Source organism: Mirounga angustirostris, unplaced genomic scaffold, assembly GCF_029215605.1.
Source record: "Mirounga angustirostris isolate CCGP_5_RB_7025 unplaced genomic scaffold, mMirAng1.0.hap1 SCAF_10, whole genome shotgun sequence".
In the NCBI taxonomy this organism is placed as follows: domain Eukaryota; kingdom Metazoa; phylum Chordata; class Mammalia; order Carnivora; family Phocidae; genus Mirounga; species Mirounga angustirostris.
The window spans coordinates 108,764,394-108,778,715 of NW_026991718.1; the positions used below are offsets into that span (position 1 = coordinate 108,764,394).

General features: G+C 57.1%; 1 protein-coding gene across 7 annotated transcripts; it reads left to right on the plus strand.

Moving 5' to 3' along the window:
* Window positions 1–790: 790 nt before the first annotated feature.
* ADISSP (adipose secreted signaling protein) lies at window positions 791–13,989 on the plus strand. Of its 7 annotated transcripts, none has more exons than XM_045885467.3 (7): window positions 791–948; window positions 7,625–7,714; window positions 7,889–8,058; window positions 9,447–9,589; window positions 11,993–12,176; window positions 12,990–13,112; window positions 13,347–13,989. In XM_045885467.3, the coding sequence occupies exons 3-7, from the start codon at window positions 8,040–8,042 to the stop codon at window positions 13,445–13,447; spliced, it is 570 nt and encodes a 189-aa protein (XP_045741423.1). In that variant the 5' UTR covers window positions 791–948; window positions 7,625–7,714; window positions 7,889–8,039; the 3' UTR covers window positions 13,448–13,989. The 7 variants fall into 7 exon arrangements, with proteins under 7 accessions (XP_045741423.1, XP_045741421.1, XP_045741425.1 ...); XM_045885465.3 differs by having other exon boundaries at window positions 7,942–8,058; XM_045885469.3 differs by having other exon boundaries at window positions 792–948; window positions 11,993–12,131.
* Window positions 13,990–14,322: the final 333 nt, after the last annotated feature.

Below are 14,322 nucleotides of genomic sequence, written 5' to 3' on the forward strand. Positions count from 1 at the left end.
GACCGCCGGGCGGCCGGCGACTAGAATTCCTAAAAGACCCTAGGGCCACGCCTCTCGCTCCCGGGCTCTGCGCAGGTGCCCACACCCCACCCCGCGACGCTGAGCTAGGCGCCTCCCGCTGCCATGGCGACCGCCTCCATGGAGACCAGGAGCCGAGGCTGCGGTCCCCCGAGGCTCATCCCGCGTGCCTTCTTTGTTCTGATGCTTATTCGGGCCGGCCGGGCTCCCAGGACGCGTTTCGAGTCAGCGCGAGAGCGCTTCCTCCGAGGAGGGGGATGAGTGGAAGGGGAGGAGGCTGAAACCCGGAGGTTGCTGCGTGGGAAGGATGGCGGGTTCCTCAGCTCCGGAACAGGACCTAGCGAGGAGCATATCGATTGTCGTTGCGGGCCTGGAAGCCTAAGGAGAAAGGCGACCTTCAGGTGCCCGCCCCACTATCTCTGAGTCCCGCCTTACGGCCGCTCGAGGAAACAGAAGCCAGGAGAGCCCCCTTCCGAGTTGGGGCCCAGGCGGGAGGTGCAAACTCTACAGTTGAAGTTGAGACGCGGGCGGAAACTATTCGAGACGCTCCTCCTTTCTTCTCCCCTTTCTGGCCCACGCTAGCCCCGTGCCACGCCGGGCGGCCCGGCTGCCTTCATCGCGAGAACTCGCTGAGCCGTGGGTAGGTGTGGGCTAGTCTGGCGCAGCCGCGGGCCCCTTGCACGTGACACAGTGGCGCAACGCTTGTTGGCGGTTCTCTGGTGCCGGCTTATTGGTCGGAAGCGTCCTCGCCCCACCCCCTCAGTCGGCCAATGGGCGGAGGTGGGGGGCGTGCCCGTGAGGCGGGCGGCGGCGGTGGCGGCGCGGGGGTCCCTCCTCGTGCTCGGCGTTGAGCCCCCGCTGCCGCCGCGACCGCCACGGCCGCCGCCGCGGTGGACCCTGCCCGACCAGCCCCGGGGTGCTCCCTGCACGGTGAGACTGCTTCTCCTCCCGACATCTCCCGGTTTCTCTCCGCTCGCCGGGATCCCCTCCCGTCCTAGGCAGTCGGTAACTGGGACCCCACCTTGCTGGGGTGGCGGCTCCGCTGTGGGGCCGCACCCGGGAGTGCTCCCTGGCATCTGAGCTGGGGAAATGTCAGCCGGAAGCCGTGGGCGACCATTAGGTGGTGGAGCGGGGATGTTTTCCGCGGCGCGCTGTCGGGGGCACGTGTGACACAGTGAGGGCGGGGGCGTAATGGGGTCAGCACTGTCAGCATCCCCCCCCGCCGCTATTGTCACCGCCTCGCTGTGTGACCTTGGACAAGTAGCTTCTGAGACTCATGCCTGGACACCTTCAGGGAGGAGGGCGGTGATGTCGGGGAGTGCGGGCTCCTGAGACTCCTGCGTCAGCAGAGGTGAGGGTGGTGAGTGCACAGGATTATCTCTAAGGGACAGAGCTGCTGCCTAGAAGCCCGGGAGGGGTGTGATGGAGGGCAGCGTCTAGCTGCATCTCTCCCCCTAGAAGATGAGAAAGGGGCGGTGATGGGGCGCCACACCCACGGGGATGGAGGCAGGAGACGACAGGGTCCTAAACCCGGGCCCCTGATGCCTTTGGGGACTTGGCCAGCACTTCCCCATCATCGCAGCAATGAGGGGTTTTATTTAGATTCTGGACCAGGAGCCCTGCTTGACTGAGAAGAGAATCCTTGGGTTGCCTTTCCTCTTGAATCTTGGCATTGGTGAGTGGGGGTAAGGCATTTCTCTTCCCAGGGAGCTGAAGAAGGTCAGGGGCAAGTGCCACCCTGTGGACCTGGCCTGGCCTCTACTTCTTGGGGCCTTCAGGTGACAGGCTCAGGGCAAGACCTGGGTGGGACAGGCAATCTGGAGGCTAGAGGGGTCTAAGAACCCTCAAGCTGGGGGCATCGGGGAATGGGAGGTTTTGAGGAGGGGATGCACTTTTTAGGGAGACACCAGGGTGTGGGATGGTGGGAGTCTCTTCCCCAATTCACCCCTGCTAGTGAGAAAGAGAACACCATACTTATCCTTGCACTTTTGGCCTGGTGGAGGGAGGAGGAAATGGAGTCACATTCAGACAGAGTTCATGTAAAACTGCCATAACCACACCTGACATCCAGTCTTGCCTTTTCAGGCCTTGTTCTAGGTAAGCAGTCCCCTCACTGTGTGCCCAGACCTATGTCAGGTTCTGGAGTCAGCAGGTCATTGTGGTCTCAGTGGGAACTCTGTTTACAAGCTTGAGCTTTTTTTTTTTTTTAAAGATTTTATTTATTTATTTTGAGAGAGAGACAAAGAGAGAGAGGGACAGAGGGAGAGGGAGAAGCAGACTCCCTGCTGAGCAGGGAGTCTGATACGGGGCTCCATCCCAGGACCCTGAGATCATGACCAGAGCTGAACGCTTAACCGACAGAGCCCCCCAGGCACCCCTACAAGCTTGAGCTTTAATGAGAGGCTGGACAGTGCTTCTGCTGGACTGGGTGCTTAAGCCAGGATTTAGCCCTGGGCTAGGGTGGGGTGGGGGCCGTGGAGGCGGGAGGGTGGAAGGTGTTGGAGTTTTGTGGCTCAGAAAGTCCTTGAACAGGTTGGGAATGGAGCTGGAGGAATGAAGCTGGAGGAATGAATGATAAATGAGGCCCCAAGAGTTTGGGGCCATGCCCCCAGCCACAAGGCAGAGGACAAGCTGGAGCTGGGCCTGTGGTGCCTGGGATCTGGGGGCTGCTTCCAGGGCAGGGAGGTGGTATAGGGGTGCAGCTGTGGGATGGAGGACCAGGGTGGCATGTTCTGGAGTTCTACTTTGCCATGGACAGACTGTCTCAGTCCTCCCTCCAGTCTGGAGCCTTGGGGCCCCAGTGTGGGACAGCCTGGAGTAGCAGCTAGACCCTGTGGGGCCAGAGTCTAGGGGGCTGAGAACTCTGGGTTTCTCTGTAACTCCCATTTGTCCAGCTGTTTGCTCACTTGCCATATTCCTGGGCCTTCTCATGCCATGGGACATGGTTCCATGGGACCTGGCTGAGCCCCGCCCTGGAGAGGGTAACCTTGAAATAGCCTTTCTCTCTAAAGCTGAGAGGGACCTCAGCTCTCTGTCTCCCAGAGAGAGAAGGTTCTTTCAATTTTCCTGAGAGTAACTGAGAGCCAGAGAAGCCCCCCAAGGCCCTTGTTCCAGCTTTCCAGCTCTCCTCATCCTGTGACTGTTCCTGGTACCATGGGTGACCTGTTGACAGTCCAGCTAAGCTGGGGACTGGCTTCCTTTTGTTTTTGTTCCTGGGGTGGGGCATTTCTCACAATATACACTCTTCACATCTTCTTCTGGTTGAAGGGGACAGAAGACTCTCAGCAGTCTGTGCTCAGGCAATCCCTGGGGGACCTGGCTGGCCTGGGAGTGGGGGAGGAGGGAGGCAGGAGAAGGGAAGGGGGAGGGCAGCCCCTCAACCCTTGAGCTGTTTTCTGAGAAGCCTGAAGTCCCTGCCCGCACCCCCCCCCCCCCCCAGGGCCATTTGTGACTGTTCCAGGATTAGCCTGAAGAGCCTCTTTACTGGTGCTGCCCTGAAATTGCTGTTGCCTCAGAAACCAGGCCTTTGGGGTTTGCTTTTGCAAAGATGAGGGCGGAGTGGGGAGCGGCATCAGAGCTTCAGGTATCAGCTACCCCAAACCCTCAGAGGAAGAGGTCACTGCTTATTCCTTTGGTACAAATGAGGAAACCGAGGCACACAGACTCGAAGTAACTTCCCATGCTGCCTCAATATGAACCAGGACTGCTGGGCTCTGGAGCCCATGCTCCTGACCATGCCCCTGCTGTGTCTGTGGGGCTCTGCAGCTTGGGCAACATTCAGGACTTTGCTGGCAGGGGAGGAGGCCTGGGGTTGCGAGGGGACCTAGCAGTTCCTGTGGACACAGCTGCAGCAGGGGGAAGTGGATACCCTCCCCTCCCGCCTCTGATGAGGAATTGTGTTTGGATGAGAATCTGGCTCCCAGGGGACAGCGACTGACAGGGCTCTCTGCTGAGAAAGGAGGCTTGCTTTTTCCAGCCTCCTCTGGGCCCTTTAAGTCACTTGCCTTCCATCTCTGTGTTCTCACTGCCCAAGGGTCACAGGCATGCCTGAATGCCTGCTCTGTACTGAGCTCTGGGCAGTGCATGAGATGCTGGTCTTGCCCTCAGTGGGCATTCCATCTCAAGGGGAGTAACTGATTGTGGCAAAGCCAGAATAATGCCCAGTGGGAGGCCACACTCTAAGAGATGGGGGGAGGGGAGTACCCTCTGGGGCAAGGGTTGGCTAAGAGAGTGGGGTGGGGAGTTCCTCTTTCTGAGAGCTTCCGGTGTAGAGTCATTGGCCTTGACATGTCACATCTACCTCGAGGGCCCAGCCAAGGCCCATCCTTGGGTTCCCCTTAGTTTGGTCATTCATTCACTGAGCAAATATAAACTGGACACAGCTGTTCCCTGCCAGGTGCTGGGCTGGGCACTGGGGACACAGGCTTTGGCAAAAACATAAGTCACTGCCCTGGTAAGGTGGGGAACATAAAATGATCCCAGAGGTGGCGAAGGGGATTCTTGTAAAGATTTTCAGGCCTATCTTGGGATGAGAGGGGGTGGGGTAGGGTTGTGCTACCCTAAACAAGTCCTCTGGGGCTAAGACTGAGGCTAAGCTATGGGGTGGGGGACAGGGGATTGTTCCTGGTCAAAGGGAGGGCCTGGATGAGGCAGGCAGGCGATAGGCAGTAGGAGGGGGCCCTGCATGTCCTAGGTCAGAATATTTGGGGAAGGAGACCCCAGGAGCCTTTGCTCACCAGCCGCTGGTTAAGAGTTTCACCTGGGCATCCAGGAAGTGTCTTGGGAGTTGGGGGGGGGGGTGCTTTGTGGACATTGGGCTGTCATTCTCGTGTGGCTGGAGCAGCCTCTGCATGAGGTAGGAAGAGGGCCTGGTACCCTTGTGTTTGCCCATTTTTCACATGTTCTGAATCCACTGCTTCAAGGGATGGCTGGAGTGGGTGGGGTGGGGGAGGCTTCTCTTTAAGGGCCAGGCTCTCTGGGGACAGGCTGAGCATTCCAGGGCTAAGGGACTTGCCTTTCTGGGACTGACTCCAGATTGGCCCTGACCAGAGATAAGTCAGGGCATAGTTCCCTTCCCTGTACCCTGGGCCTGGGAGCTAGCTTCCAATGGTGAGGGGGTGGGTGCTGGCCTGGGACCTGAGACCCAAGCCTTGCCTTTCTCTGTACCTCCCTAGGCCTCCTACCTGGGGACTCTTGGTACCTGAGCTGTTGACCCTGCCCATGAGGCGCTTGTGGCTGGGCGGGCTTCAGTTGAGGCCTGCTCCCGGGGCAGCTTGGTACCTAAGACCTCGCAGGCCCAGCCCCCAACGGTGAGGCCACGCTGTGGTTTCTCTTCTTTCCTTAGATTAGCCAAGGTCATTCATGGGCGACTCATCTCTAAATACTTCAGTGAAAAATAAGGACATATGTCTCTGTAGAGTACAATTGCATTTCTCACCTAACAAGATTAGCTTTTGGTTCTTAATGTCGCCACCTAAGATCCAGTCCCATTCACGTTTCCCAATTATCCCCCAAACATCCTTTTTTTAAAATAGGTAGTTAGAAATCCCCTACCCCATTTATTTTTCTTCTTGTAGCTGATGTGGTGGAAAAAACCAGGTCAGTTGTCTCGTCGAGTACCCTGCCTTCTAGGTCTCTTGTGTGTTAATTTAGAGCAGTGGTTGGCAACCTTTTTCTGTAAAGGGCCAGACAGTAAATATTTTAGATTTTGCAGGCCATGTGGTCTCTGTTGCAACTACTCAAAGTAGCTTTGCTTGAGTGCAAAAGCAGTTTTAGAAACCACGGAAACACAGGAGCGCAGTTGTGTTCCAATAACCTTATAGAAAACAGACGGCCGCCTCAGGCTGTAGCTCGCTCAGCCCCTATCTAGACCGACCACCGCTCCTTTATTTTTCTTGCAGTTTGGGGGAAAAACTAAAATGATGGGTCAGTTGTCCTGTAGAACATTCTGCCTTCTGGGTTTGTTTCGTTGCTTCCCCAGGGAGTCATTTCCTGTGTTCCACTCACCTCAGCGTTTTCAATCAGGAGGAAGCTGGAGCTAGGGGCTCTTTAGATCCCAGTTAGACATTTCAGGTAGGACCCCCTCGTCAGTGGTCTGTGACGTCATGCTGCCTCCCCCCAGGAAGCCTCCGTGGCTCAGGCTGTCCCACTGTGAGGGACAGGAGATTGCCGGTGCACGTGGCTGACACCACATCCCTCCGTTGCAGACTGGTGTCTGTCCCCTGAAGAACCCCAGGCCATGTGTCCTACTTCTGTCAACCTTTGCCCCCCTGGTCAATGATCCCCTGCCTCCCAGCCTCCAGCTTTGGTTTCTTGGGCCATCGCAGAATTACTTATTAGCATTTGGTCATTCCTTTGTTATTGAATAGTGAGAATTCTTCTGTAAAGAAGAGTTTTCCTTTAACCACCAGGATGACTTGGTAATGGGAAAGGCTAAGGGGCAGGCCAAATTATTTCTCTTTATTGCCAATTTTCTTTCTTTCTTTTTTTTTTTTTTTTTAAGATTTTATGTGGGGCGCCTAGGTGGCTCACTCGTTAAGTGTCTGCCTTCGGCTCGGGTCATGATCCCGGGGTTCTGGAGTCGAGCCCCGCATCAGGCTCCCTACTCCACGGGAAGCCTGCTTCTATTTATTTTTATTTTTATTTTTAAATTTTATTTATTTGACAGCGAGAGACACAGCGAGAGAGGGAACACAAGCAGGGGGAGTGGGAGAGGGAGAAGCAGGCTTCCCTCGGAGCAGGGAGCCCGATGCGGGGCTCGATCCCAGGACCCCGGGATCATGACCCGAGCAGAAGGCAGACGCTTAACGAGTGAGCCACCTAGGCGCCCCATTATTTACGTATTTAGAGAGAGCGAGCTCCTGCGTGTTGGGGGCGGGGAGGGCAGAGGGGAAGGGAGAGGGACAAGCAGACTCTGCTCTGAATGCGAAGTCTGACTCAGGACTCTGTTCTCACGACTCTGAGAGCCGACCTGAGCAGTAATCAAGAGTTGGATGCTTGACCGATTGCGCCACCCAGGCACCCATCCTTATTGCCAATTTTCAGAGTGAAGAGTTAGGGTATTGCTACTGTCAGTGGTGACAAATGAGGGTTCGGGTTTGTTTATTTTGTTTTTTTTGTAATCTCCGTGAATGCTTGAATTTTATGTTCCATCTGTTTCCATCAGTTGCACTCATTATTCTTCTTGATGCTTAGATGGCCCCAGCTCGGCCCATCAACAGCCAGGCTGCTCACACAGGCTTCCTAGGGGTGCCTCCCGCTGTCCCTGCCCTGTGGCTGCCCTTGGGGAGCTGAGCCAGGGGGCCAGCCCAGAGAATCAGGCCAGAGGCCGAATGGTGGGTTGCCACGGGGCAGCCCCTTCACCTGGCATCTGGTTCTGTCTATGGCCCTGAGCCATCACCCGGAGGGAAGCTCCAAGGGCCCGTCTTACGGGGGCCCCCATTCTCGCTCTTGCTCAAGCATACTCTTGACTCAGACCTGGTCCCAGCTGCACTGGGTGTGTAACCTGGACAATGTGGCATCTGGCTGCGGGAGGGTAGAGCCCTTGGGGTTACCAGCATGAGAAGTGGCGTCTGAAAAGTGCCAGTGATGTCCCCTTCCTTTCCAGGCTGTCCTTCCTGCCAGTCTCAGGTGGGTTGGGTACAAGAGTCCCATACCGACGCTTTGGCACGCAGAAGCTGCAGCTCAGCACATGCTGGTGAGGCTCTGGGTCAGCAGGGCATCAGGCAGGGGTGAGGGCTCTTGGGGAGTGTGGGGAGTGGGGGGCAGAAGCCCCCCATGCTAGAGGGTACAGGCATCCCTTGGCTGTTGAGAGCAGCAGAGGGTTGGGTCTTACTGTCTTCCCTAAAGGGACATCTCTGCTTTCCCCTAGCCACGGGCCCTTGGGTGGCCCTGACCCCTGCCCTCCTGACTCCCACCCTTCAGGCTCCTGCTGGTGTCCCTGGAGTATGGGAGGCTGCTGGGCTTGAGCGGCGCTGTCTGGCAGGAGCTGCGCGTCTTACCCCGTGGCAGGGAGGGCATCCATGGCTGCAGCCAACAAGGGTGAGTGCCTTCCTGGCCGGGCAGGGTTTGCACGAGTGTTCCAGTGGGCCCTGGCGGGAGGGGTGTTGTTGCATGCAGGACCTGCATTGGCTGTGTGTGTGTGTGTGTGAGAGAGAGAGAGAGAGAGAGAATTACATTGCATCAGTGTAATTATACCAGTGTTTGTGCTGGGTCCTGGCGCTCACCCAAGCCCTAGCAGGGAACCGGAGGACTCCTGCTGGCTCCTTGGTGTGCTGGTTTATGGAGGTGTCTGCCCTCTTGTCCCCATGTTCCAGCCTCCCTATTCCACTGTGGGGGCTGGGGGTGCATTAGAGCCTTGGGGTAAGCACTGAGGCTGACTAGGTAGGTAGGGCCACAGAAGGGAATTTGGGTTTCATTCAGGGTTCAGAAAGGCTCATAGAGGGTTTTAGGCAAGGGAGGTCAGGTAAAATTTGAGGGTCAGTTCTAGGGGGCTCAGCAAGGAATGTGGAGTTGTCAGCCTACCCCCTCCTTTCTCCCCGAGCCAGGCCAGGCCTGGCCCAGCTCCTCCCACCAAAAGGACTCTGGACAGAGATCTTGGGATGCCTAAGGGCTGTGGCTGTGGGCCAGAGAGGATTGGGGGCCTGCTCATGGCAACATGTGCCTCCCCCAGCCCAGGCCCTCACCCCAGCTCCAATTGCTCTGCCTATCTCAACTCCCTGCCTCCAGGCCTTGGAGAACCAGACCCAGCTAGGGACAGCTGAGGGCCTTTGTGTGTGTGTGTGTGTGCATGTGGTGGGGGGTGGTCAAGTAGAGGAGGGTAGGGTGTCTTTGGGAGGGGTCTGAGAGGCTCCCCTGGGTACCTCCATCTTGCTTGCTAGTGATCAGGGATGAGGTTTAGAGCCTCTTCTAGGTGGGCTCAGTGTGGTTTTTGGCCCCCTTTGTTTCTGCCACCTCCAAAAAGGTCCCATAGAGCCTGCTCCAGTCCCTGACCCCTCCTCTCTCAGGTTGGGGTCATCAGGAGGGGCAGGCAGGGGCCTTGGCACTGATAGACTTGGAACCCAAGGCCTGGGGCTGTGTCTGCACTATCTGGGGCTTGCTGAGAGTCTGGAGGACTGTCTCTTCTTATCTCTGTCATCTGCCTCATCTCTTCTAAGTAAGGGGTCATACTAGCTAATCCCTGACACACCCGTTCTCAGGGTGCTTATATTTTGTGGGAGGACTGGGAAGGTAGGGGGCCTTAAGCCTCATGACCCCTAGTATCCATTAGGATGTGGCCTAGCCCTGAAAGGAGTCCATCCAGTGGGTGTTGAGTGATGGCAAGGGCAGTTGTAGGGGGTGGGAGGGACATGGGATGACATGGGGGGAGTCGTTTCCTGGGGATAGAGGAAACCAGCAGCCCCTGGAGCCCTCTCCTCCTCTCTTCCTAGGCAACAAGCCCAGAGTCCGGAGTATCCGCTTTGCAGCCGGCCATGATGCAGAAGGCTCCCAGAGCCATGTCCACTTTGATGAGAAGCTGCATGACTCTGTGGTCATGGTCACTCAGGAGAGTGACAGCAGCTTTCTGGTCAAGGTACGTGCACCCCTCCCCCTGTCATCCGCCTTTACTCCCTCTGCCCCCTGCCTGGCCCTGCCTGGCTTCCTGGACCTGTCTGTTCCACTTCCTCAAAGCTGGCTTCCTAGGCACATCTCTGTCCCGCCCTGGGCCTTGGTTTCCCTGTCTGTAAAGTGGGAGGTGGCGAGACTGCAATGAAATGAGTGCCTTTAGGATGTTACTCAAACAAGTGGAACAGAGCTGTTGTTATCAGCGTCACCCCGACAACAGCAGTGGAAGGTGGTGTCAAGGCTTGAGGTGCCATAGGCCTGGGTTCAGGTCCAAGCCTGCTAATCTGGCACAGTGACCTTGGGCAGGTTACCTCAGTTTCCCCTTCTCTGAAATGAAGACAGCTCACACCCCATAGAGTTGGTGCAAGAATGAGATGAAAGAATGTATGTGTGTCACGCAGGTGTGAGGCAAATTTTGCTGATAACAAGGTGTGACTTGCATTACCCTTCTTTGCAAACCTCTCGCTGCTTTAGGCTCTGCGGTATTAGTGTTTACTTTATCGCCCCCATGTTTTCTGCTGGGCGGGGCACCCACCTCTGCCAGTTGTCCCGCCTCACACACCCTCCAGCACGGCTTCTCCAAGTGCTGGGGCCCTGACAGATCCCGCATGCACTTGGGAGGGGCAGGAGGAAGTGTCTGGAGGGGACAGACTGGTGGGGAAACAGGGAATGAATCCCTCAGGTTAAACAGTAGGCCAGGGCTCCGGAGTTGAGCAGGAATGCCCCAGCAAGGGGAGGGCATCTGGTCCATTCGAGACCACCGAGAGGAGGGGCCCAGATTCATCATTTCTGCTCAATCGTAAAATCCTTGCTCTTTTCCTGACAACTTCCTCCAGGGAATTAACAGAATTAACCAAAACTTTAAAGAATAGCTCCCTCTCCCCCTACCTCCCCATTGCAAAATCCACTGATGTCCGCTAGGGAAAATTTGGAAGCTAGAGAAAACTATAAAGAAATTTAAAAGCACACACAATCATACTATCCAGACACAACCATAGTTAATATTTTGATGTGTGTCATTTCAGCTTTTTTTTTTTTGCTTCATTTCCCAAAACAAAAAGCTAGGATCACAGCGGACACACAGTTTTTTGCTTGCTTGTGAACCGTCCGCTGTCTATGTCAGTGAATAATTTTCCACGAGATTTTCCAACTGCCTGATAGTCCATTAAATGTATCATCGTTGATTCATCTGGTTCCCTATTCCTGGTATTATGAATGTTTCTACTTTTTACTGTTATAAATAGGGCAGCGAGGAGTGTTTTTTGCACATCTCTGAGATTTCCCCTGGCAAATTCTGCATTTGGTGCAGCTGGGCCACAGGATCACCACTGGCAGGATAGCCAGAAAGCCCTCTTGAGAAATGTGTCCTCCCCCTGCAGAGTGTGGGAGCCCTGTGGACTGACCTTTGTATCATGCAGTGACGTCTGTCTGTCCCACTGAGCGAACTGCTTCACATAGCCAGCCCTAACAAGCCCCAGGGACGGGACCGTGGGCCCCGCAGCTGTGAGCACTCCAGTGTGTGTGCACACAAGGTAGTGAGTACAGCGTGCACCTCCACGCCTCGGGACTGCACTCTGGTTAGCCTGCCCGGTCAGCAGCCACCCCAGCTCATGGCCCTTCACACGGCGGGACTTGTGAAGGTCGGCATCTGGTTGCCAGTCGCTGTGTACGAACAACAGAAATGGCTTGGGCCAGGACTTGGGGCTTTGGGCTCAGCGAGCCTTTGGGTGGGCAGGCAGGCCTCCACGTTCAGGCGCCAACAGGGTGGCAGCAGGGTTCACTGTGGTGCCAGTGGGCCAGCTCGAGACTGACCCAGCTGGTCCTGTGTCTTTTTCTGATTCTGTCTCCTTCGTCCCTGCAATCTGTGTTGCCCATTTTCTCCATACGAGTGACGAGAGGACCAGTGTCCCTGAGCCCAGGCTCTCGGCTCTGGGCAGGTGCTGGTAGGGGTGGGGGCAGGGGAGTGGCCTGTCCCGTGGGCCATGGCAGGTGCTAGCCCCGTGCCGCATGTGGCAGGAGTGGCCAAGAGGCCTCAGGAGGGCTTTACCCTGGCCACACTGTGTGGTTTCCAGCCAGTCATTGTCTGGCTTCCATGTCCTCGTCTATAAAATGGGCCACTGTTTGCTGCGGGGCCCGTGAAACAGATGCTGAGTCGCAAGCTGAGGGGACGAGGTCCTCAGGCAAAGGGCCTGGAGCCACTAGGCTTGGGGTGTGGACAAGCTGGAGTGCTGGCGGGAGTTAGACCCCCTCTGGGATCCCTACAGCAGCGGGTGCAGGGGCCCACAGGACCCTAGGTGGCGGGAGCTGGGGGTCCCCGGGGGAAGCTGAGAGTGAAGGTGCTTCCCTCTCTCCCCCCATCGTCCCGCTACAGGTTGGCTTTCTGAAGATCCTGCACAGGTATGAGATTACCTTCACTCTGCCCCCAGTGCTCAGGCTGAGCAAGGACGTCCAAGAAGCACCAGTCCCCAGCCTACACCTCAAGCTCCTCAGCATCATGCCTATCCCAGAAGGTGTGTCCCCAGCCCTCCTCCAGCAGGGCCTGGATGTGAGAGGGGGTGAGAGCATGGGCCGCTTCCCCTCCCCCTTCCAGGGTGGATGGGGGTTCAGCAATTGGGGGACATGAGGCCTCTTTATGGGCTTTGAGTGTGGTATCTTGGTAGGTCCCATACCCCAGGCCTTGCTCCTGGACAGAAGTCCGTGGGCTCACACTCTTGGCCCGTGCGTGTGCATCACCTGTGAGGAACTGGCTCTGGGCCTCCAGCCCTCCCTCCTGCCTGCCCTTAAGAAAAATCTGCCAGAGCCCCAGGAATCGTGGGCAGTTACCTCCTAGCACCTGCCAGTCACAGGCTTTGGACTTGGGGCTGCTTCTCCTTACCCGGCCAGCTTTAGGCCCTCCCCTGCCCCCACCCAGAGGCTAGGGTGTCAGTTTCATAGTAGGCTGACACCCCGGCTTGTTTCATGTCCCCCTACTTCCTCTTCATGACCTTGCCCTTAGTGGATTGGGCAAGCTCCCTCAGGCCCTTACCTCTTGCCACCTGATCTGCTGAGGGCCTGCCCTGTCCCTCTTTCCCCATCACCCCCTTTCCCTGCCTGCCTTTTTGGGGAATCAATGGGTCCTCCTCCTGGGAACCTGAGTTTGACCCTTGGAGCCCTAAAGGGGTTGTCCACAGTCCGGAGGCAGGTAGAGGGGGAAGTGAAGAGGGGGAAGTTTCCAAGGCCTGTTTGCCCAGCCTCGGGGGGATAGGTCCTGGGCCATCCTTAGTCCCTTGGAGGAGGTGGCCAGTCTTGGTGGCAGGTTGAGGCCAGTGAGTGCTGGGGGCGGGGGTGGGGTGGGGTGGAGACCAAGGAAGTGCTGATGACCTGGGCAGGTTATAGCGTCAAGTGTGAGTACTCAGCGCACAAGGAGGGTGTCCTCAAGGAGGAGATGCTGCTAGCCTGTGAAGGTGGCGCCGGCACGTGCGTGCGAGTGACAGTGCAAGCGCGCGTCATGGGTGAGCCGCGAGCCCGGGTCTGGTTACGGGGGGAGGCGCCCGCTTGGCCGCACCGGGTTTTTGCCCTCCCTGTCTGGAAGAGGGGTCCTTGCCTTGGCCCGGGGTTCCCAGGTGCCTTCTCCCCAGCCCCCTAGCAGGGCCCAGAGGGAGGGTGGGCGGGGGGGGGTGATGTCTCCTAAGAGTGGGTGGGGCCAGGGGCCAGCCTGGCATCCTCATTTGTCACCTACCTTGCAGACCGACACCACGGCACACCCATGCTGCTTGATGGGGTCAAGTGCGTGGGTGCTGAGCTAGAATACGACTCAGAGCACAGCGACTGGCACGGCTTCGACTGAGGCCTGCGGCCCTGCACGCCTTGGGGCCCCACAGCCTTAAACCCCACCTCATCTCCCCGAATGCTATGTGACGGTGTGGCTTCCTCGCCCCTCCCCGGGGTGGAGGGGCGGGGGTGGGGTGTCCAGGGGCTTCTCACCTCTGCCTTCATTGTGCCACCTCCCTGCCTCTCCTGTGTCCTCCTGTCCCACTTCCTCCTCTCCATGAGCCTCAGTTTCCTGCTGGAAGAAATGGGTTGAGCTCCCAGGGAGGCTATCTGAGGGAGGGGTACGCCTGGAGTGAGTTCTGCCCTCCCCCCCACCCCAAGCCATAGGGGCTCTAGCCAGGGCTTGGGAGAGGAGACAGCTGGCTAGGTGACGTCGCCATCACTCCCGTTACTGCTGCAGCTCTCTGGCTTTTGCCGTGCCCCCTCCCTCTTTCTTCCTGCTGTCCGCGCTCAGTAGGAGGGAGGCACAGCCCCAAGCCCTAACCCCCAGGTCTGTGTTACTTGGTTTTTAAAGGACTGATTGGGATAAAACCCTAAAGAAATAAAACTTTCAGTGGATACCAGAGGCCAGCCAGTGTTTGTTCTCCAGGGCTCTGAGAACACCCAATCCTCTGCAGATGGGCTAAGGAACAATTTTGGATTGTATCATTCTTTTACGAGGAAGGGGCACTCGATGGTATTCTAGCACCTGGCCCCAAAAGAAGTATGCACGCTTGGTATTTTAGGCCTGGGAATAGTTGACGAGTTGGGATGGGGAGGGCCTTCTGCCTAGGTCAGATGGGAAGTCTTAGGGAGTGAGGTCTGTTTGGGATGTTTGACAGAGAGAGCAGCACCCCCTTCTGGTCAGTTCCCAGCTCTGCGCAGAGCTGAAAGCACTCTCCCTTTTTTGAA